The sequence below is a fragment of the Neoarius graeffei genome, chromosome 7 (genome assembly GCF_027579695.1).
Source record: "Neoarius graeffei isolate fNeoGra1 chromosome 7, fNeoGra1.pri, whole genome shotgun sequence".
Lineage (NCBI taxonomy): Eukaryota > Metazoa > Chordata > Actinopteri > Siluriformes > Ariidae > Neoarius > Neoarius graeffei.
Window position 1 is genome coordinate 52197792 of NC_083575.1, and position 24049 is coordinate 52221840.

General features: G+C 40.6%; 2 protein-coding genes across 16 annotated transcripts in view; one reads left to right on the forward strand and one right to left on the reverse strand.

Moving 5' to 3' along the window:
- Nucleotides 1-517: 517 nt before the first annotated feature.
- mapk8a (mitogen-activated protein kinase 8a) lies at nt 518-18920 on the forward strand. Of its 10 annotated transcripts, none has more exons than XM_060925913.1 (12): nt 518-595; nt 2055-2233; nt 2339-2468; nt 2591-2649; nt 2948-3086; nt 8478-8643; nt 9752-9823; nt 10139-10321; nt 11332-11456; nt 12994-13057; nt 13359-13436; nt 16488-18920. In XM_060925913.1, exons 2-12 carry the CDS (start codon nt 2112-2114, stop codon nt 16631-16633), a joined length of 1284 nt encoding a protein of 427 aa, XP_060781896.1. In that variant the 5' UTR covers nt 518-595; nt 2055-2111; the 3' UTR covers nt 16634-18920. The 10 variants fall into 10 exon arrangements, 9 of the variants coding, with proteins under 9 accessions (XP_060781896.1, XP_060781897.1, XP_060781903.1 ...); XM_060925914.1 differs by having other exon boundaries at nt 521-579; XM_060925912.1 differs by having other exon boundaries at nt 536-713.
- A 2909-nt stretch (nt 18921-21829) lies between these two features.
- arhgap22 (Rho GTPase activating protein 22) overlaps nt 21830-24049 on the reverse strand; it is a 55267-nt gene continuing 53047 nt past the window's right edge. For all 6 annotated transcript variants that reach the window (XM_060925923.1, XM_060925922.1, XM_060925924.1 and 3 more), the window contains one exon: nt 21830-22450. In XM_060925923.1, the coding sequence (XP_060781906.1) occupies nt 22267-22450 (184 nt within the window). In that variant the 3' untranslated portion in view covers nt 21830-22266. The remainder of the gene's footprint in view (nt 22451-24049) is intronic.

Below are 24049 nucleotides of genomic sequence, written 5' to 3' on the forward strand. Positions count from 1 at the left end.
TTAAAAACACGAGCGAAGATGGAGCAGCACGAAGAGCGGTTGATCGAGGAAGTGAGGAAGTACATACATCTATACGACTCCAGTTCTAGTCATTATAAGTAACCGAAGGATAAACACTCCACTAACCACACCCACCAACTACTCCTAGCGATTTCGCGACTTCGCGCCCCCTTGCGTTGTGGCGGTGAATAACATCGCGCACGCCTATTACTCCCCGCTCAACGATAAATTACAACTGTCTGCAAAAAGCTATCTGCGAAAGCCTTGTCACAAGAGCATGCAGAGGCCTTGAGGCGACAGTGCTAACCACTACACCACCTGTTGTAATTAATTTATTATTATTATTTAATTTTAAAAATCGTCTGGCCAAAAGAGTTGAAAAAAAAAACAGTTTTAAATTGAACGTAGTGCCTAAAAACATACAGTGAAGAAAGACCCCCCCACTGTCTGCTCTGATGATTGACAGGTCTGCTTGGCTCTGTCTCAGGGGCGCGTGATGCTACGGAAACGCGGAGACTCGGTGACGTAGAGCGTAATGTCGCGTGCGCTGCCTGCAAGGCCTGTCAGAGCCAGGAAGCGGTGTGTATGCGCTCAGGTCAGGGGTTTCCATCCGAACAATCAAATAATTGTTAGCAATTAGCGTTAAAAGGTTCGTTTGCATGCTCTGTGGATATTAATATAGAAGGGAATAACTGGAGTTGAATTTCCGGCAGGTAAGCGAGCGTTTTAGCCGGTTTCCGGCGGTATTGTTGAGCTGTGGGGGAGGGTGTTTGCACACAGCTGATACCGACGCCTTCTTCTCACCACTGAATAACGCAGTAACCTTCCAGTTCAGGAGCAGGGAAATACAATACAATACGCAATATCCTCTATACACAACAATATTTATTCTCATGACGGCTTTCGGTAAATACAGTGGTTTGTTTTGAGGCTAGCTAGGCTAGTTAGTGTGTTAGAGGCACCGTTCAGCCAGCTGCCTTTCAGCATCTTTACTGTTCAGTGTGATGCCACAGTTATAACAACAATAATAATAACACGCTGTAATTTGGCATAATTGTGTCTGTACGTGTTCAGGACATGCAAACACAATGCCAAAACAAAACCAGTGCTTTCCTTCCAGTTTAAAGTCTGAGCGCTGTGAAGGGAGTGGGGCAGACTGGTCCAGGTTGGAGCTCTCCAGCTCAAAAACCTCCAGCAGGCAAGGGACATGTCGATTTATCGATCCGCTCCGTAAACCGGTTTTACTACTGAAAATGGTATTTTGCACCTGGTAGATCGAGGCTAATCCTGTTCATATCCAATCATCAAAGACTTATCATTTGTTCAAGTCCTAATAAGGGTTATTTTTGTGCTATTTTTTCCCTTTTAGTGTATAAAGAGTGATATTAATGCTGTATGTATTTGAACCGTGTGATGTGGTGTTGTTTTTTTTTTTTTTTTTTAGCCAGTTTGCTCAAACATTTGGTTGGCGAAAATTGACATCTGTTAAGAAATGCATTGAGTTTCTTGCATATCTCTTAACCCATAGAACATAGTATATCAGTCCAGAACAGCACGCTTCATATCCGCAGAGACGTTCATGCTTACGATTTGTTAGTGAAATGATCCTAATGTGTTTTCATACACCTAGAAAACTGAATTTATTTATATTAATTGTCTAGCATTTAAATAATTAAATCTGATCAGTTATTTCTGCCTCCTTGGCTGCTCTGTTTTTATTTGTTTTATGCTTTAATTATAAGCCCATTATAGGAAGCTGTTGTATTTCTGGTGATGTAACTTATGGATTTTTAAGATGAAGTATGTTTGTTATTTTGCACTTTAAAGTGCTCGTGCTTTTTTTTTTTTTTTTGCTGAACAGACATTCCATTCTGTTGGTTCTTGTCTTGTACGTTATTTTCTTTTAAAACAGTCTCAGCTATGCATCTTGGCTCCCAAACTGTGCCACTGTGCTCAGACTATCATTCAACACAACTGCATCTGTAATGCACAAAGTTTAACGTTGCTCTTTTCGAAGATGCATAATACACAATCTTTCATTGTTTGTGGTATAGGTCCATAGACGTGTGTGTTGCCTGAATGCTCAGACATCAATTTGCTAGGACGTAACCATGAATAAAAACAAAAGGGAGAAGGAATTCTACAGTATAGAAGTGGGGGATTCAACATTCACAGTTCTGAAGCGTTACCAGAACCTGAGACCGATCGGCTCAGGAGCACAGGGAATAGTCTGGTATGTTCTCACTCCTGAATATCCATGAGCAGTTACATTGCAGAACAACACAGATCACTGACCGTGTGTGTATATTTACTCTGTGTCCTTTTTATTCCTTTGTAGTTCAGCATATGACCAACATCTTGAAAGAAACGTAGCTATTAAGAAACTTAGCCGGCCTTTTCAGAATCAGACACATGCCAAGCGAGCATACAGAGAGCTGGTGCTAATGAAGTGCGTCAACCATAAAAATGTGAGTGAGGTTTCAGGAAACTCATCAATATAAATGCTTGATAGCAAATAGTGCTGCTGCTGTTGTTACTATACTATTGTTTTGTATATTATAAAGGTTAAAAATGATCTTTACATTTCCAGATTATTGGCCTTTTAAATGTTTTTACACCACAAAAATCATTAGAAGAATTCCAAGATGTGTGAGTATGCTACAGAATACAAATATTGGTTATAAATGATGAGCTGTTGTGTAGATCTTTAAACAACTTATCCTTGTTTAGCACACTGAACATGAGAGAAAATTGGACCGTTGCCTAATCGACCCCAAATATTCATTCTCTCTCTCTCTCTCTCTCTCTCTCTCTCTCTCTCTCTCTGACTCACACGCACGCACACACACTCCTCCTCCTCCTCCTCTCTCTTGTCTCTTGCACCCCTTCCCCCATTCCGCCCTCTTTTGCCACTCCCTCTCTCTCTCTCCTACCAACCCACCGACAGTTACCTTGTAATGGAGCTGATGGATGCCAACCTTTGCCAAGTCATTCAGATGGAGCTTGACCATGAGCGGCTGTCCTATCTGCTGTACCAGATGCTGTGTGGAATTAAACACCTCCATGCGGCAGGGATCATCCACAGGGTCTGTGCTCTGTTGCTTAAAAGAAAACAGTCATACGGAGCTAGCGTTGCGCTGATGGCAAAAAGCTTGATAATCAGTTAAGGTGAGGGTGGGGGAGGGGCAGCATCCCCATCCAAGCAGAAGACAAAAAGCTCGAGCTCGTCCTGCTTGCTTCTGCTGCTGCTGACTGCATTGCGCTGGCGAGGCAGGAACATGCTGAGAGGAATCAAGGAGAGAAGCGATCTGTCCTGAGTGAACACTTCTCATCTATCACACACGATCAGGGAGCACCAATCGATTTATTTATTTTTTTCTCTCCAGAGCATAATTAAGTCTATTTATCTAATAGGAATATGTAATCGGAAATTTTTAAGGGTAAATTATATCATCGCAAGGTCATTGGTTTTCTCAATTGATAAAACTTCCATACATTTATAAAATGCTCACTGATGATATTGAAATTCCCAGCTAATGATTCAAGCATATTTGTGCCCAAGTAGAAATTAGGTACAGTAATTAAGCCCACAGACAAATTACTTGCATTTTAGTCAGGTATTTAACAAACAAAATTATTAGTAAGCATCTTCCATCCATTATTTAAACACAATTTGGTACCAGCAACCCAAAATAAATTTTTAATCTATTTCAAGAGAAACAGCATGAAACATCTCCTGAAGCATGATCCCATCCGTTGCCCAAAGCAAATCCTAATAATTTTTAAACAGATAAGAAATTAATTATTTGCAGTTAATTCAGTCTGTTGTTCACAACGCTTTATTACTCAGATCATACAGTCCGGTCCATAAGTATTTAGACAGTGACACAATTTTTATAATTTTACCTCTGTACAACACTACACTGCATTTGAAATGAAGTAGTCAAGATGTGATTGAAGTGTAGATTTTCAGCCTTAATTCAAAGGGTTTAACAGAAGTATTGCACTAACCATTTAGGAAGTACACCCAAGTGTTAAATACACATTTGGTAGCTGTTCATGGGAACTCTCAGTATGCGGTCAAGAGAGTTGTTGATGCAAGTGAAGGAGGCCATCATTAGGCTGAAAAAAAAAATCCATCAGAGAGATGGCGGAAACTTTAGGTTTGGCCAAATCAGTAATCTGGTACATTCTTAAAAAGAAGGAATGCACTGGCAACTTCAGCAATGAGTGGCATGGAAGAGATCTAAGTGGATGATCATAGCATTCTTTCCTTGGTCTATAAAAACCCTTCATAATATCTAGCCAAGTCAAAAGCACATTTAAGAAGGTCGGCGTATGACTGCCAAAGTCTGCAATCAAGAGACACCTTCATGAATGTAAATACAGAGGGTTTAGCTCAAGATGCAAACCACTGATACTGCCCAAGTACAGAAAAGCCAGACTAGACTTTGCTAGAAAAGCTTGCCCAAGTCTAGAACAAGATTGTTTGGACAGATGAACGCAAGATTAACTTGTACCAGAATGATGGGCAGAGTATACTGAAGGAAAGGAAGGGCTCATGACAAAGCATACCACGTCATCTGTCAAACATTTTGGACATGGGCATGTATGGGTGCCAAAGGAACTGGGTCACTGATGTTTATTGATGTGACTGCTGATAGAAGTGGCAGGATGAATTCTGACGTAAACAGAGCTATAATTTATTGCTTAGATTCCGTCAGATGTTGCAAAACTGATCAGACATCGCTTCACAGTACAGATGACTAATGACACACAACATACTACAAAAGCAACCTAAGAGCTTCTTAAGGCAAAGAAGTGGAAAGTTCTTAAACAGCTGAGTCAGTCAACCCAATTGAGCATGCTGTTCATTTACTGAAGTCAAAAAGACCCGTAAATTAAGGTGTATGCAGTAAAGGCTTGGCAAAGCATCTCAACGGAGGAAAATCAGTATTTGCCGATGCCCATGGGCTCCAGACTTCAGGTGATCTTTGACTGCAAAGGATTTGCATCCAAGTATTAAAACCGATGCTTATATTTATAATTGTCAGTTTGTTCCATTACTTTTGAGCCTTAGAAACTGGAGGGACTGTTAAAAAAAAAAAAAAATGGCTGTAATTCCTTAAAGCTTAATGCAGTATTTTTTGGTGAACCCCTTGAATTAAATCTGAAAGTCTACATTTTAATCACATCTTGATTTTCATTTCAAGTCCATTGTGGTGGAATACAGAGGCAGAATTCCAAAAATCATGTCGCTGTCCAAATATTTATGGACTGGACTGTATATTTAAAGTGCCATTCCACCATTGGATGTATTCTTTGGCATAAAATACAATATATTTTATGACAACATGACTAGACAGAGAAATCTTTTAGCTTCAAAATGATATATCAAACATAATTTTTTGACAACGACAAGTATATTAATTTTGCGACCAAAGTCACCTACCCTTTTAATTTCCGCGCGGTAGTGAAACGTGATGTCATCGGCAGGTTCCCCTTCTTGTGTACCACGTGTCGGTCTATTTTTAGACCAGGAAACCCCCAAAGTGAGAGAGTCATTTCTCCTCGTATATGGGGGCCAAAAAAATTGCGAAAAATTTTGAGTTAATCTTTCAGTTAGCTAGATTTATTGGTATTAGCTAGATTTATTGGTATTATTTTTATCGCGTTCTGTCCACCATTGCTGATAATATGTGCCACGTCACGTGGTACGCAAGAAGGAGAACCTGCCGATGACATCACGCGCGGAAATTAAAAGGGTAGGTGACTTTGGTCGCAAAATTAATATACTTGTTGTCAAAAAATTGTTTGATATATCATTTTGAAGCTAAAAGATTTCTCTATCTAGTGATACCATTTATATATGTTGTCAAAATATATTGTATTTTATGCCAAAGAATACATCCAATGGTGGAATGGCACTTTAAGTTATTCCACAAAGTCGAGTCGTACATGAGCTGATAGCTGACGAGGTGTGTAGCACCGAGATAGCTATAAGCCATGTATGACGAGATTGAGTGGAGTAACTGTTTTATTCTATCCACATTCACTGGATTTTGAGAAATGGAGCATTTTTATTTTTTGCATATTCGATAAATAAAATGTTTATACAAAATGTACGACAAACTCATTTCCGCTTAGAATGTAAACCAACCGATGAAATGACAGTAGCAATTTGTGAAAAATTTTATTTATAATAATTCTTGAAAAATAAAAAAATGATCTGTTCTTACCATCAAATACTTTCATTCCATTCCTACTTACTTATGGGGGGGGGGGTTTGTTGTTCTTTAGGGTTTTTTGGTGGTTGGCAAACCAACTTAAAGGTGCATTACTGCCGCCGACTGTGCTGGAGTGTGAAACAGGAGATATGGGGGGGGGGACTATATTCTTTTAGCTATTTCTATTTCTTTTAAATACTTGATAATTTTTTCAAGGGGAGTTTTTATTTAGTCCTTGGTTGGTTTAGCAACATGCTCCGCCATTTTGTTTTTCTCTGCTCATGGTATATGAGCTGATAGCCTAGTAGTAGAGTAGCCAATCAGAGCGTGTGATTGCTCATATCCAGTGAATGTGGATAGAATATAAATATATACATACCTTAATAGGAGCACTTGCACACCTGCTTGGTCATGCAGTTATTCAGTTAGCCAGTCATGTGGCAGCACAGTGCATAAATATATGCAGATACATGATTTCATATCAACTTAATGTTCACCCAGTGTAGCTGCATCAAACATGCTCCAGTGGCATACCCCAGACCTGTTGGAGACGTTATATCTCACAGTTATAAGCTGGTATATTGTAGCTATAACTGGATGCATGGTGCTCAGCAACAATGCTTGGATAACAATTCAAACAATGCCCAATGAGTATCAAGGACCCCACACCATTATATCACCACCACCAGCCTGAACTGTCGACACATGAGAAGTTGGGTTATTGATTTTGTGCTAGTTCTTCTATGCCTCTTCCCACTATAGCCTGTTCTTAGCTGATCGGAGGGGAACCTGATGGGGTCTTCTGCTCTTGTAGCCCATCCACCTCAAGGTTTGCCTGTTAGTCTGTGGAACTGCCACTCGGACTTTTTGTTTTCTGATCTCTCTAGAGACTTGTGCATGAAAATCCCAGAAGATCAGCAGTCTAGGAGAGCATAAATGGTTCTTCTCTCTGTGTGGGTAGGATGCGAGAGAGGGCTTTCCTCTGATTCTGGCCTGAGTTTCCCAAAAGCATCGTAGCACAAAGATCATTGTTAAATGGTAGTGTGAGCAGCACAATGAATGCTTTCTCTCCTAGTTAAGATGCTCTTAGTGTTAAGAGGCTTTTGGGAAACCTACCCCTGTTCAGGCCAAGTTTACATTAGACCGTATCTGTCTCGTTTTCTTCGCGGATGCACTGTCCGTTTACATTAAAACGCCTGGAAACGCCGGGAAACGGGAATCCGCCAGGGTCCACGTATTCAATCTAGATCGTGTCTGGTCCGGTGCTGTGTAAACATTGAGAATCCGCGGATACGCTGTGCTGAGCTCTAGCTGGCGTCGTCATTGGACAACGTCACTGTGACATCCACCTTCCTGATTCGCTGGTGTTGGTCATGTGACGCGACTGCTGAAAAACGGCGCGGACTTCCGCCTTGTATCACCTTTCATTAAAGAGTATAAAAGTATGAAAATACTGATGCAAATACTGATGCAAATACTGCCCATTGTGTAGTTATGATTGTCTTTAGGCTTGCCATCCTTCCACTTGCAAGTGGTAAGTGATATGCGCTGGGATCACACACACAGCGGCTCAGTCCCGAATCACTGCTCGTGCACTTCACTCGCGCGCTCTGTGAGCTGCGCAGGGCCGGAGTGCGCACCCTCCAGAGGGCACTTGCTGTTCAGGGTGGAGTGATTTGGAGCGCAGGATGCCTGCGGAGCCGAGCGTATCCGTGTATTGGTGTTGCTGTGTGCACGCGAATTGTGTATTGGCGTTGCTGTGTGCACACTAATCGTTTTAAAAACGTTAATCTGATGATCCGCTGATACGGTCTAATGTAAACCCCACCTCAGTTGCCCTTTGGTGTAGCATGAACATCAGTTTTGAAAAGATATGTTAACTGATGTTGTGCCTCAGAGATGGCATGTTTTATCCCTCATGCTCCCTGGTTGGTAGTGGTTGTGTGAGAGGTCAGAGCTAGCTAGTTGGTGGGAGTTAGCATTACATTACATTTTGCAGACACTCTTATCCAGAGTGACGTTACTAAAGTTTGGAGAAAATGGGGGGAATAATAACACATGCATTAATCCATCTAGGAAGAAACAACCATTCCAGAGAGATCCAAGACAGTACACATTGTTGGCAATTGATTGGTTGCAAAAGTTAGTGAACTGTTTAACATTTGATGTGTGCACTTTACATTGTATACAGTGGATAAGCTTTACCTTGCACTTCTGTAAGTCCCAATGTGCTTTTTTTTAACACTGCAGGACCTGAAACCTAGTAACATAGTAGTCAAGTCAGACTGTACCCTAAAGATCCTGGACTTTGGCTTGGCTCGGACAGCGGCCACTGGTTTGCTGATGACACCATATGTGGTGACTCGCTACTACAGAGCCCCTGAAGTCATCCTGGGAATGGGATATCAAGCCAATGGTGAGTACTGCTGACAATACCCACAGGCTTTTGAATGCCTGACTGGCATTTATTGCAAATGCTTAGCTGCAAACATCATTCACATCTTGCCTGTCTCATCATGTACTCTTGTGTTGTTTAACATTTGTATAAAATTGTTGTTTGGCTTAAAAAAAAAAAGGCAGTCCAATGCAGATTTTTATATCCAGCTTTTCTAATTACAGATAGTCAAGTGTGGTATGAATGAAACCGTGTAACTAACGGCTACTACTTCACACAGATTTGCTTTTTAACCACTTTCTCTTTTTCTTTCTGCTACAAACAAAGTGGACATTTGGTCTGTGGGCTGTATTTTGGCAGAAATGGTTCGTCACAAAATCCTTTTCCCAGGAAGGGACTGTATCCTTGCATGCTTTCCAATTTATAAAGGAGTATCTTTAGAGGAAAAGTTGAAGAAACCATCCAATCTGTATTCTGTTTGTTTATTTGTTTGCTTATTGAAACAGACATACAGTACTTCAGTGTTTTGAGCTAATACAACTAGTATGAGTGTAAAACTAACATTTATGTATTTTGTGTACTTTTGGGACTGGACAGCTGATGGAGCAAATACTATATTGATGACCCTGATACCGTAATTCAGTATGTTTGGTATGTTGCTCTCTTCCATCTGGGAGTTTCCATTCGGGGTCAGAGTGACTAGTGTAAAGGGTGTTGATGAATTCAAGACTGGTTTCTCATGGCTCACGTGTTTGACTCTCAAACACATGTTTGTGTTACTGGATAGAAGTTGCACCAAGAAAAAAATAATCATATTGTATTTATTACACGGATAACGCACTTTAATTCTACCACTATCCGAAGTATGCTGTACTGCACCATGTAGTTAAAATAAATGTGGTTTTACGAAGGAGTTGAGGACAACATTATCCGAGTTGCTGATTGGTGAGGCTTTCTAACATTTTGAAGCTGATTGTGGGTGTGTAAAGTCTATCTGTTATTTTGTTCACTGTTTTCCATCTTGATTATTTTCACCTTTGTATTATTCCTTCCCTCATTTCCTGTCTTAGGTCTGTCTGTTTTTAGTTATGTGTTGCATGCTAATTTAATTTTCATTTCATTTTTTCAGTTGATGTCTGGTCTGTTGGCTGTATCATGGCTGAAATGGTCAGAGGTAGTGTGTTGTTTCCAGGCACTGATCGTATCCTTACCCATCATTCATTTTGTGTGTGTGTTTTTTCCTGTGTTTTACACAATACATTCAAACAGAGAGCATAGAAAATCTAATATGTGTCAAACTGGATTATCGCAAACAAAAAAAAGATTGATTCTTAATTTATAATAGCTTTGGTCAACTATTTAGATTTGATTTCATTTAAAGACAGTGTAGACAGGAATGTTTTTATGAACCTGATTCATAGTCATTTCTTCATGTATGTCCCCAGTTTGTTGACCCACCGTTTTTTTCCTGTGCGCACTGCAGTGGTTTTTTTTTTTTTAATCATGTGATATCAAGATATTGATCAGTGGAACAAAGTCATTGAGCAGCTGGGGACCCCATCCCAAGAGTTCCTGATGAAACTCAATCAGTCTGTAAGGACGTATGTAGAGAACCGGCCTCGCTACGCCGGGTACAGCTTTGAGAAGCTTTTCCCTGATGTTCTTTTCCCTGCTGATTCAGATCACAACAAACTCAAAGGTAAAATGTGGCTTAATAGAGATCCATATCACGGTTTTTCGTTTGAGGCAGGTTTTTAACCTACTGAAGCACCAAAAGACAGTATGTCTTTTGTTACTGTTGTTGTTGCTTGAACCGACCATGAAGAATCCAGAATAACATTGAGCACACTTTCCTGGGCAAAGTTAAAGGAACAGTCCACCGTACTTCCATAATGAAATATGCTCTTATCTGAATTGAGACGAGCTGCTCCGTACCTCTCCGAGCTTTGCGCGACCTCCCAGTCAGTCCGACGCGCTGTCACTCCTGTTAGCAGTGTAGCTAGGTTCAGTATGGCCAGTGGTATTTTTTGGGGCTGTAGTTAGATGCGACCAAACTCTTCCGCGTTTTTCCCGTTTACATAGGTTTATATGACCAGTGATATGAAACAAGTTCAGTTACACAAATTGAAACGTAGCGATTTTCTATGCTATGGAAAGTGCGCACTATAATGACAGGCGTACTAAAACCTTCTGCGCGCTTCGGCAGCGCATTGATATCTGAGCTCCGTATCAATGCGCTGCCGAAGCGCGCAGAAGGTGTTAGTACGCCTGTCATTATAGTGCGGACTTTCCATAGCATAGAAAATCTCTACGTTTCAATTTGTGTAACTGAACTTGTTTCATATCACTGGTCATATAAACCTATGTAAACAGGAAAAACGCGGAAGAGTTTGGTCGCATCTAACTACAGCCCCAAAAAATACCATTGGCCATACTGAGCCTAGCTACATTGCTAACAGGAGTGACAGCGCGTCTGACTGCGTCTGACTGACTGGGAGGTCGCGCAAAGCTCGGAGAGGTACGGAGCAGCTCGTCTCAATTCAGATAAGAGCATATTTCATTATGGAAGTACGGTGGACTGTTCCTTTAAGTAGTTCAGCTTGTTTAAGTTCACCTATGTAAATGTCTGATTGAATCTAAAGGCATGTGACAGAGACTGTGCATGTGAGACAAGAAGGCACTGATTGAATGTTTACCTCTGTGTTTTAGCGAGCCAAGCTCGAGACCTGCTTTCCAAAATGCTAGTTATAGATGCTTCCAAGCGTATCTCAGTAGATGAAGCTCTACAGCACCCCTACATTAACGTGTGGTATGATCCAGCTGAAGTTGAGGCTGTGAGTACACACTCATGCATGTGCACACACAGAGTATTAAATAATTGATCTCTAGTGGAAAGTGCTATAATAAGTGTAAATGCTGTTGTGTGTGGGTTTTTTTTTTAAATTGTTATTCCAGCCTTTAACTCAGTCATTCACAAGTGGTTTTGTGTAGTTTTGCATCTCCCCATATTTCCTCAACTTGGGTATGTTCTCTCTCTCTTTTTTTTTTCTATTTAGGAATGTTAGTAAAATGGCACAATTTATTAGGGGTAAAATAAGAGGTTTACATTATTCAGCATGTGTTAGCAGATAAGTAGTAATAATTGAGGATCCATTTGTCATTTTAAGGAAGATAATATACTGAGTTAAATATCAAAAATTAATTCTTTTCAGGCGGCACGGTGGTGTAGTGGTTAGCGCTGTCGCCTCACAGCAAGAAGGTCCGGGTTCGAGCCCCATGGCTGGCGAGGGCCTTTCTGTGTGGAGTTTGCATGTTCTCCCCGTGTCTGCGTGGGTTTCCTCCGGGTGCTCCGGTTTCCCCCACAGTCCAAAGACATGCAGGTTAGGTTAACTGGTGACTCTAAATTGACCGTAGGTGTGAATGTGAGTGTGAATGGTTGTCTGTGTCTATGTGTCAGCCCTGTGATGACCTGGCGACTTGTCCAGGGTGTACCCCGCCTCTCGCCCGTAGTCAGCTGGGATAGGCTCCAGCTTGCCTGCGACCCTGTAGAACAGGATAAAGCGGCTAGAGATAATGAGATGAGATGAGAGAATTCTTTTCACAATTTTCAAATATTCTATTTGTTTACTATAAGCAGTGGGTGGCACAGTGACGTATTGAGTAAAATGAATGCCTCACAGTTCCAGGGTTCTGTCCTCAGTTTGGACTACTGTGTGTGGTTCTCACATGATCTTGTTGTGTTTATGTGGGTTTCCATTGGGTTTTCTGATCTTCCCTCCACTGTCCAAAAACATGCAGGTAGGCCGATTGGCTACACTAAATAGGTTGTTTGAAGTTCTGTGACTCCAGTGATGTGTGAAATCTAGTTAGAAGGCAGGAAGTGAAAAGCAGATCAGATAAGATGGAGGAAAGCCTGTACTATGCTAGTTTAAACAATATTATAAGAGAAAGGTATAAACAGAAAATCACAGCTCCTTGTGGTTTCTCGGGTTGATCGATTTGAGCAACTGCAAACGGTGCAAACCGTCAGCACTTTGAGAGCTTCTTATAGTGTTTCCTGTGTAGAAAATCATTTATTGACACCCATTTGCTGTTCTGCCACAGCAACACAGTGACATGACTTCATATGCAGACAAGCTATTGTCCCTAGGTGCGAATGTTTGTGTGCAGGGTGCCCTCGCCATAGACTGGCATCCCGTTTAGGGTAAACGCTTTCACCCAGTGCCCATTGTTTCCAATATAGGCTCCGGATCCACAGCGACCCTGACTAGGATAACGTTGTTTTTGAAGATAAATAAAGAAATGAATGAACTGTAACCAAAGTGTGTACTTTTGCTGTTTTTGTGTTTTTTGTTTTATTTTTCTCTCCAGCCCCCTCCAGTGATCACTGACAAGCAGTTGGATGAACGGGAACACACAGTGGAGGAGTGGAAAGGTGGCATCATCCTCTATTCATTTTTCGCACTTAAAGTTCTATGAAATCCAATGCAGGGGAAAGTACCAGAAGTCCAGTATGAATATCATTTGCACTCAGCCAGAAGCCTGTCTGATGAAGTCACACGAATGTGCTAATGACTCCCTCAGGCGTGTTTAAATGGCTCATGTATGTTACTTAATTTAGAAAGACAGATATTTTGTCACACGTGGGATTGTATTCTTTGGCAGCTTGTACCTTGCCCGCTACCATGACTTGTCTGTGTGCCTGACTATTTCCCTCTATGTCTTTTTTGCATCAGAGTTGATTTATAAGGAAGTGCTGGACTGGGAGGACAGGGCGAAGAACGGCGTGATCCGTGGCCAGCCCGCTCCTCTAGGTTGGTTAAATTGATTTCTCGTTTAAAAAAAAAAAAGAATCTGTTGCGTCAGGAAAAGCGCTATGACGTCAACGCAATATATTTACGCATTTATATTAAGGGTGCATCAGTACTAATATATTTCAGTCTGATAGCATGCTCATTTGCTTGTTGGGGGGGGAAAACATTCTCTGAAACGTAATACTATGTGTTGCTATATGATTTAGTACTCATCTCATCTCATTATCTCTAGCCGCTTTATCCTGTTCTACAGGGTCGCAGGCAAGCTGGAGCCTATCCCAGCTGACTACGGGCGAGAGGCGGGGTACACCCTGGACAAGTCGCCAGGTCATCACAGGGCTGACACATAGACACAGACAACCATTCACACTCACATTCACACCTACGGTCAATTTAGAGTCACCAGTTAACCTAACCTGCATGTCTTTGGACTGTGGGGGAAACCGGAGCACCCGGAGGAAACCCACGCGGACACGGGGAGAACATGCAAACTCCACACAGAAAGGCCCTCGCCGGCCACGGGGCTCGAACCCAGGACCTTCTTGCTGTGAGGCGACAGCGCTAACCACTACACCACCGTGCCGCCCCCTGATTTAGTACTACTGTACAAATTCATAATCTTTCAGCAATTTTACAATTATTGATGGCATTCAAAGAAAAGCAGACTGCAATGATCTGTGAAAATAGCACGCGTAGGAACTACAGCATCTTCCTCCAATAGAAGTAACCTGATAAAACATCTTTAAAAGATTTTATAAATTCATAAGGCAGCTCAAGGAGGTCATTGCCAACAGCAGCACTAACATTGCACAAAACACTGAGAAGGTGAGAAAAATATCTACACACAGCACTGTGAGTGAAAATAACAGCCCTCACCCAGTATATTGTTCTTCACGATTGGTCATTGACAGTGAAGGTTTCTGATGCAATGAACACAATATTACTTTACTTACAGTTGATGGAAGTAGATACGAAGTCGAAAAAATACTCTTCTCCACTGTAACCCTATTTGATTCAAGGAAACTAATATAACTAGCTACAGTGTCTTGCAAAAGTATTCATCCCCCTTGGTGTTTGTCCTGTTTTGTTGCATTACAAGCTGGAATTAAAATGGATTTTTGGAGGGTTCGCACCATTTGATTTACACAGCATGCCTACAACTTTAAAGGTGCACATTGTTTTATTGTGACACAAACAATAATTAAGATGAAAAAACAGAAATCTTGAGTGTGCATAAGTATTCACCCCCTTCGTATAAAACGCCTAAATAAGCACTGGTCCAACCAGTTCACTTCATAAGTCACATAATTAGTTGATTTAAGATCCACCTGTGTGCAATCAAAGTGTCACATGATCTGTCACATGATGTCTGTATAAATCAACCTGTTCTGGAAGGACCTTGACTCTGCAACACTACTGAGCAAGCAACATGAGAACCAAGGAGCCTTCAAACAGGTCAAAGACAGTTGTGGAGAAGTATAGATCAGGGTTGGGTTATAAAAAATTATCCCCAACTTTGAATATCCTACAGTGCACCATTAAATCCATTATAGCAAAATGGAAAGAATATGGCACCGCTACCAACCTGACGAGAAGGCCACCCATCAAAACTCACAGACCAGGCAAGGAGGGCATTAATCAGAGATGCAACAAAGACACCAAAGATAACACTGAAGGAGCTGCAGAGATCCACAGCGAAGATGAGAGTATCTGTCCATAGGACCACGTTAAGCTGTACACTCCACAGAGTGGAGCTTTATGGAAAAGTGGCCAGAAAAAAGCCATTTCTTAAAGAAAAAAATAAAACACATTTGGCATTTGCCCAATAGCATGTGACAGACTCCCCAAACACGTGGAAGATGATTATCTGGTCAGATGAGGCTAAAATTAAACTTTTTGGCCATCATGGGAAATGCCATATGTGGTGCAAACCCAACACTTTCCATCACCCTAAGAACATGATTCCTGTAGTGAAACATGGTGGTGGCAGCATCATGGTGTGGGGATGTTTTTCATCTGCAGGGACAGGAAAGCTGGTCACGACTGAAGGAAAGATGGACGGCACTAAATACAGAACAATTCTGAAGGAAAACCTGCTTGAGTCAGCCAGAGGTTTGAGACTGGGATGAAGGTTCATCTTCCAGCAGGACAATGACCCTAAACATACTGCTAAAGCTACACTGGAGTGGTTTAAAGGGAAATATTTAAATGTCTTGGAATGGCCTAATCAAAGCCCAGACCTCAATCCAATTGAGAATCTGTGGCATAACTTGAAGATTGCTGTACACCAATGCAACCCATGTAACTTGAAGGAGTTGGACTAGTTTTGCTTTGAGGAATGGGCAAAAATCCCAGTGGCTCGATGTGCTAAGAGACATATCCCAAGAGACTTACAGCTGTAATTGCAGCAAAAAGTGGCTCTACAAAGTATTGACTTTTGGGGGGGGGGTGAATACCTATGCACACTCCAGATTTCTGTTTTTTCATCTAAATTATTGTTTGTATCACAATAAAACAACACTTTGCACCTTTAAAGTGGTAGGCATGTTGTGTAAATCAAATGGTGCTAACCCTCCAAAAATCTGTTTTAATTCCAGCTTGTAATGCGACAAAACAGGACAAACACCAAGGGGTGTGAATACTTTTACAAGACACTGCAATGCACTAATTCATTTAAAACCAACCAGCTAACTAATGTTATGGGGAAGCATTAGCTAGTTGGGAAGCCGTGGCCTAATGGTTGGAGAAGCGGCTTTGGGACCAGAAGGGTCACCGGTTCAATTTCCTGGACCAGCAGGAATGGCTGAAGTGCCCTTGAGCAAGGCACCTAACACCCAACTGCTCTCCAGGCTGCTCTGGGTATGTTGTACATCGCTCTGGATAAAATCTGTAATTTATTAATACTAAGTTACTCATTTTGGTATCAGTATCTGTTGACGAATCTATAACTTTCGTATATGCCTTCATTAAACTTAATGTAGTATTTCAGTATTAATGATCGAGGCTGCGTGTAATGATGGCTGACTGATGTGTGTGTTTCTCATAGCACAGGTGGAGCAGTAGTCAATGGCTCGCCTCAGGCTTCTTCCTCCTCCTCCATCAACGATGTGTCCTCCATGTCTACAGAGCCCACCATGGCGTCAGACACCGACAGCAGTCTGGAGGCCACAGCCGGAGCACTGAGCTGCTGCAGATGACTATCACCTTCCCCTGGAGCATCACTATGTGTCGCATGGTATCAGATTTAGGCCAGTCAGTTTTGCTTTTCTTCATGCTCATCCTTTAACTGCCTTTTTTTTAATCTATATTTTTATTGGGTAAAGAAAGTTTGCACTGCAGAGGTAATGTAAATACACACGCAGTAATCATTGTGTAGGTCGGCATTATTTGCTTCCTCTCTAAATACTGCAAGATTCCATCGACATTTTATTCTCCCATTAAGACGCTCCAGCTGCCCCTAACTACTGAATGTGAGTACTTTTAACATACTCACTTAATTCTTCCTTTAAAAGAACATATTGTTGTAGAATGTAAAGACTAAATTGTAAATATATTTATTTATTTATTTCATTTTATTTTACTTTGTGTATGGGTGGGTTTTATGTTTGAATGGGTGTATCTGGGGCTACCAGCTTCCTTATAGTATTTTGATCATTTAGATAGTGGATGTAAAATATTAAATTTCTATCAGTGGAGTATAGCTATTTAATTTCCGTTGTTTTAAGATGATTTCATCATCTTGGTGGTTCCTACAGCTCTGACCCAGAATTAGTTTTTCATTTGTACGTTTTTGTTAGAGCAAGGAATTGTTTATGGCATCCAAACTACTTCGTATATATAGATTAAAGGTTATTTAATGAGGGTGCATGGACCTCTAGTTTGGCTTTAGCTCTGCAATTTTTAAAATATTTTATTTATTATTATTTTTGGTTGATTGTGGCAAAAAAAAGACTGATATATTGTATGTCAATCACCTCATCATGGCTTTCAGAATTATTCTTCCCAATTTTGGTTCAACCAAATTTGAAATGTAATTCACAATTTACAACTACTGGATATTTAATCCAGTTTAAACAGTATTTAAAGGTAGTTCTCTTATACTTGAAATGCTGTCCTGCACTGAATGTGGAGTAGGCCATTGCGAATCAAGGAACGTATTCTCATTTTTTTTGTACGCAATATCTATTTATAGTTCATGACGTCAGCTGATTATTTTTGTGAAATGTAACAAAAAAGATTTCAGTGATCGTTTTAAAAGGTATTTTTATTTATAATTTTGGAAATGATGGAAAGGTTTGTAATGACCGGTGCTGTAAAAATAAATGTCGTGTTTGAAGTGTGTCTGTTACGTTAGCTGCGTCTGTACTGCATTATAGGAGAGTTTATTGTTGACAGTTTGAGCTGTTTGTCTTATGTAAGACTTTTTTCTTCTTTACCAAAGTTTTTTTTTTCTTTCATGTGTAAGATTAAAATAAGTTGTTAAGAATGAATGAATGATTATGAATGTTAGTGAGAACGTCAGTTTTGCTTTTTAAAAAGAGAACCCTTGCAACAGGTTTTGGGTTTGCGTCATTTCTAGTTTTAAGTGCTCTTACGACTGTGATGATAACTCTAAATGACCCATTGGAAATTTTTAACTGCTAGTGTTTAACCTGGAAATAAATTGGAATTTGCACAAAAGCAGTTACCATGTGCTGCATTAACGGAGGACAGAGCAGGATCAGCTTCAGTAGAATTTGAACTACCTCACGCTTAACGTTTTAGTTCACAGTTGTGTTTTGCTTTGTGAATTTTATCATGTTTGTTTATTCATTTCAAAAGTCATAACTGTTACAATGATAGCTGTGACTGTATGGATTTGTGTGAATGCTATGTATGTAGTGTGTGCACCATGTAGTTTTAAATGGACAAGTGATTTGCTACCACGACCCTCGTTAGGATAAAAGCGGAATATGAATGATTTGCTCTTTTTTTTAATTATTAATTCATGTAGAATGCTATTTTAAATCCTTCCCTATAAGTAATAAGAATCCTGTCATTTCAGTTTTTTCGTTCTGAGATCAAGTTTCAAGGAGTTGTGTTCGACTAAACGTATTTTGTGCGCCATGTGGTTCTTTTTTTTTTTTTTAAACTGATAACCCAATCTGAACCTTATAAATAAGCCCATTTCATTACACTTTGCCATTTGATCTGGATGCTTGCAGCATTTATGGAAACCTTACACTAGCCATTAAATACAGTATAATCGCACACAGCTTGGACATTTCTCCAACTACGTGAACTGCTAATGGAGCTGAGTTGAGAATGCAAAATACCAATTGTTAGAAAGACAACAAAAGTAAGAGCATGATTTGGTGATGGTTGCTGTAGAACGCTCCACACATGCAGTTATATGTAAAGGACGTCAGTGTGTACCACACCATTAGAGTGCACTGGCATTCAACAGTGTTGTAACCACTGCAAATAAACACAAGCCAAAAATAATGTGTGTTGTCATAATTTCACTTGTGTTATATGAATGTTTGAGATTTGTTGCAGGCGCCTGATAGGATATCCTGCATTTGTATTTGCTGAAATGTACAAGTGTAAGTTGTACATTTGATATCTTGTTACAGTTAGAAAGAAAACATTTTATATACAGTACTAACTAAAATATACTTTATAGTTCTTTCAAGATAAGTGATGCAGTCCTAAATGCAAATTTTGTCAAATCTGATAATTCTTTGGGAAGATCTATCACAATGTAGCCTGTGATGATAACTTTTATTATATTTCCTTTTCTTTCAGTCATACTTAATGTTAAATAACTGATGGCATGAAAGCAGTACAACCTCGATTTTGGCACTTTCATGAGGGGAACGCACAATAATATTTTAAAGGAACAGTCCACCGTACTTCCATAATGAAATATGCTCTTATCTGAATTGAGACGAGCTGCTCCGTACCTCTCCGAGCTTTGCGCGACCTCCCAGTCAGTCAGACGCAGTCAGACGCGCTGTCACTCCTGTTAGCAATGTAGCTAGGCTCAGCATGGCCAATGGTATTTTTTGGGGCTGTAGTTAGATGCGACCAAACTCTTCCGTGTTTTTCCTGTTTACATAGGTTTATATGACCAGTGATATGAAACAAGTTCAGTTACACAAATTGAAACGTAGCGATTTTCTATGCTATGGAAAGTGCGCACTGTAATGACAGGCGTACTAACACCTTCTGCGCGCTTCGGCAGCGCATTGATACGGAGCTCAGATATCAATGCGCTGCCGAAGCGCGCAGAAGGTGTTAGTACGCCTGTCATTACAGTGCGCACTTTCCATAGCATAGAAAATCGCTACGTTTCAATTTGTGTAACTGAACTTGTTTCATATCACTGGTCATATAAACCTATGTAAACAGGAAAAACACGGAAGAGTTTGGTCGCATCTAACTACAGCCCCAAAAAATACCATTGGCCATACTGAGCCTAGCTACATTGCTAACAGGAGTGACAGCGCGTCGGACTGCGTCTGACTGACTGGGAGGTCGCGCAAAGCTCGGAGAGGTACGGAGCAGCTCGTCTCAATTCAGATAAGAGCATATTTCATTATGGAAGTACGGTGGACTGTTCCTTTAACTATACAAGTCATTCACATTAATTTCTGCCATTTACCAAAAAACAGGATGTTTATTCAGTGTGTTTTTTTTTCAGAAACACCTGAGAAATAAGTTATACAGTAATAATCCTTTTAACCATGGCAACCTCATTGTTTTTTTTTTTTCTTAAAAAAGGAATAAATATACAAACTATTAGCTTGAGTATATTTGTTGGTCTTGTCCTTATTCTTCACAAAAATGTATTTGCATTTAGGATAAAGGGATTTGCTAAACGAGGTGGGAAGTGTAACATTCCTTGACTAAACCAGTAACCATTTGCCATCATCTATTTCTTTACAACCGGACAGCCTTAAGTACTTTGTGGTCATAGACTTCAAACAACAAACTTTGTAAAGGGCTTGGGAAATGTGGAGCGATTGAGCTATGTAATGCCTCATCTGTGGTTAAGCTGCATTTTCCCAATACCATGCATCAACACAAAAGGCACTATCATGGAAATACTGTAATCTGTCTTATGAAAAGCAATGAGAGTAAGCAACCATAAGTACATCAACTGCAAACAATCGGGGATATCATGCTTTGGTATCATCTGTGCGTACTGGAAGTGAAGTGATGGAGGAAATAATTTAAACATATCCTAAAACTTTAGGCTGAAGCTTGAAGAGAAAATTAAATTTGCTACTAATCCTTGACTTGCAAGTGACGTCAAAGCAAAATAGAAACCCGGCTGCCGGCCATGTTGGTAGATATACAAATGCAGGGTCAAGCGACATTCCATACAAAACAGTCATGTGTGCGCAACACTATGCTTTAAGCGTTCTTTTAGCTATGCCATATCTTTGTACTGTATATGGTTGTGGTCACAACAGTACTCGTGACCGTGGCACGTTCCGATTTTCTAGAATTCTGTCCGTGATTCGGAAAGAGGGCGAGGAAACTCTGAGGCTTAGTACGGAGAAGAGACGAGCATGGCTGAACAACATCGGCAGGGCTGATCTAACCGAGGCTAAAACCAAAACGGCTCGTGTTTGCAGTAATCATTTTATCTCAGGTGAGATTCAAAAGCTTTCTCGATAATATCATGGAAGAATTTTTTGTGTTGCTAGAATTTTGCTATAAAATGAGCGTTCTCTTGTCGTGGTTCAGTCAGTCGTTGGTATAATTTTAAACACGTGTATTACCATTTCGCTTCTAGGAGCGCCAGCAAAATTGTACCTGAAATAAATTGAAATGATTTGTGAGCCATAAAGCTAGAGACTTGTCAAAATTTCACACTTCGTCTGTTGTTTACACATACGATAAACTGAATGCAAAAGAAGCCCTAACTTACCCTTGCAAGTACAACTGCTTTGTCATTGTTGACTGGTTTAATTAATAAGGTATTTACCCATCCAGAGACCAAGAAGTTATCGGCTTCCATGGACTTATAAGCCATCATTTGAGATTTGTCAACCCATGAAGTCTGCTAAACCAGATAGAACGTGATATCTGGGTTACTCGATGGTCGGTTGAAGCGTCTTATCCTCAGAAAAATCTCATCTCATTATCTGTAGCCACTTTATCCTGTTCGACAGGGTCGCAGGCAAGTTGGAGCCTATCCCAGCTGACTACGGGTGAAAGGCGGGGTACACCCTGGACAAGTCGCCAGGTCATCACAGGGCTGACACATAGACACAGACAACCATTCACACTCACATTCACACCTACGGTCAATTTAGAGTCACCAGTTAACCTAACCTGCATGTCTTTGGACTGTGGGGGAAACCGGAGCACCCGGAGGAAACCCACGCGGACACGGGGAGAACATGCAAACTCCACACAGAAAGGCCCTCGCCGGCCACGGGGCTCGAACCCGGACCTTCTTGCTGTGAGGCAACAGCGCTAACCACTACACCACCGTGCCGCCCCAGAAAAATCTGACTTTTTTAAATAATACAGGTCAAAACCACACACATCTATCTTTTCTTTGTATCGAATCTTCGCTCGACCGTTCAAATCACAGTAATACTGAGAAAATTCAGCATTGTTTACAGATGCGCTTTCAGCGGCTGCCATCCCAGTTGCTTTGTATATCCACCATCATGGCGGACGCTCATGATTTCGTACATTTTGATCAATTTGCAATGAAACAGCTTGGAATTGCCTCAGAATACCCATGATACATGAGTAAAGAGATTTAAAATTGCATCTAATGTGAAGTGTCACATTTTATTTGTCCTTCTCCTCATTGTTAGAGCTCCTAAAGTGAGAAAAACTCCTCCATCTCGCATTGCAGTAGTCGGTTTCGGTTCTCTGCATCCTCACGGGCTCGCTCCGAGTTCCGCAGTTTAATTTCCAACATTCTGTATTTCTTCCTCTCCTGGTCCAACTCCTCCTCGAACCTGTCAACCTGCTGAGTCAGCAATGCAGTGTTCTCTTCCAGCCTGTTAGAAGAAAGGAAGAAAAAAAAACATGATGAAGGGAAGTCATAAAATCATACAAGCACGTGTTCGTTAATTATATTTCTTTACAGTCACGATAGCACACTGCATTGTGTCCTAGCTAATGTTATTAGAGGCAAAAAAAAAAGATTAATGTACAACAGTTGATTAAAAAAATCATCACTTATAAAACCAGACATTTCTTGAAAACATGGGTTTTTATTTCTTCCCAGAACTGCTGGTCAAGCAAATTTTAGACCAACTCGACCCACTTGCAAGAACTTCTAACTGACCTCTCCTGTATACACTCTGGATTTATTCTCTACAGCTCAAGGATAACCATTACTTATGTGTGTCACTATGCTGTACTGTGCAATCATTATGCTGTCTGGAATGTCCAGCCATGGATGACATTGTTGGGAACATTTCTTATTTTTATTTACTACTTGAGCACACAAAGGCTGTACCACCTGACATACAGTGGTGCTTGAAAGTTTGTGAACCCTTTAGAATTTTCTATATTTCTGCATAAATATGACCTAAAACATCATCAGATTTTCACACAAGTCTTAAAAGTAGATAAAGAGAACCCAGTTAAACAAATGAGACAAATATTATACTTGGTCATTTATTTATTGAGGAAAATGATCCAATATTACATATCTGTGAGTGGCAAAAGTATGTGAACCTCTAGGATTAGCAGTTAATTTGAAGATGAAATTAGAGTCAGGTGTTTTCAATCAATAGGATGACAAATCAGGTGTGAGTGGGCACCCTGTTTTATTTAAAGAACAGGGATCTATCAAAGTCTGATCTTCACAACACGTTTGTGGAAGTGTATCATGGCACGAACAAAGGAGATTTCTGAGGACCTCAGATAAAGCATTGTTGATGCTCATCAGGCTGGAAAAGGTTACAAAACCATCTTTAAAGAGTTTGGACTCCACCAATCCACAGTCAGACAGATTGTGTACAAATGGAGGAAATTCAAGACCATTGTTACCCTCCCCAGGAGTGGTCGACCAACAAAGATCACTCCAAGAGCAAGGCGTGTAATAGTCGGCGAGGTCACAAAGGACCCCAGGGTAACTTCTAAGCAACTGAAGGCCTCTCTCACATTGGCTAATGTTAATGTTCATGAGTCCACCATCAGGAGAACACTGAACAACAATGGTGTGCATGGCAGGGTTGCAAGGAGAAAGCCACTGCTCTCCAAAAAGAACATTGCTGCTCATTTGCAGTTTGCTAAAGATCATGTGGACAAGCCAGAAGGCTATTGGAAAAATGTTTTGTGGATGGATGAGACCAAAATAGAACTTTTTGGTTTAAATGAGAAGCATTATGTTTGGAGAAAGGAAAACACTGCATTCCAGCTTAAGAACCTTATCCCATCTGTGAAACATGGTGGTGGTAGTACCATGGTTTGGGCCTGTTTTGCTGCATCTGGGCCAGGACGGCTTGCCATCATTGATGGAACAATGAATTCTGAATTATACCAGCGAATTATAAAGGAAAATGTTAGGACATCTGTCCATGAACTGAATCTCAAGAGAAGGTGGGTCATGCAGCAAGACAACGACCCTAAGCACACAAGTCGTTCTA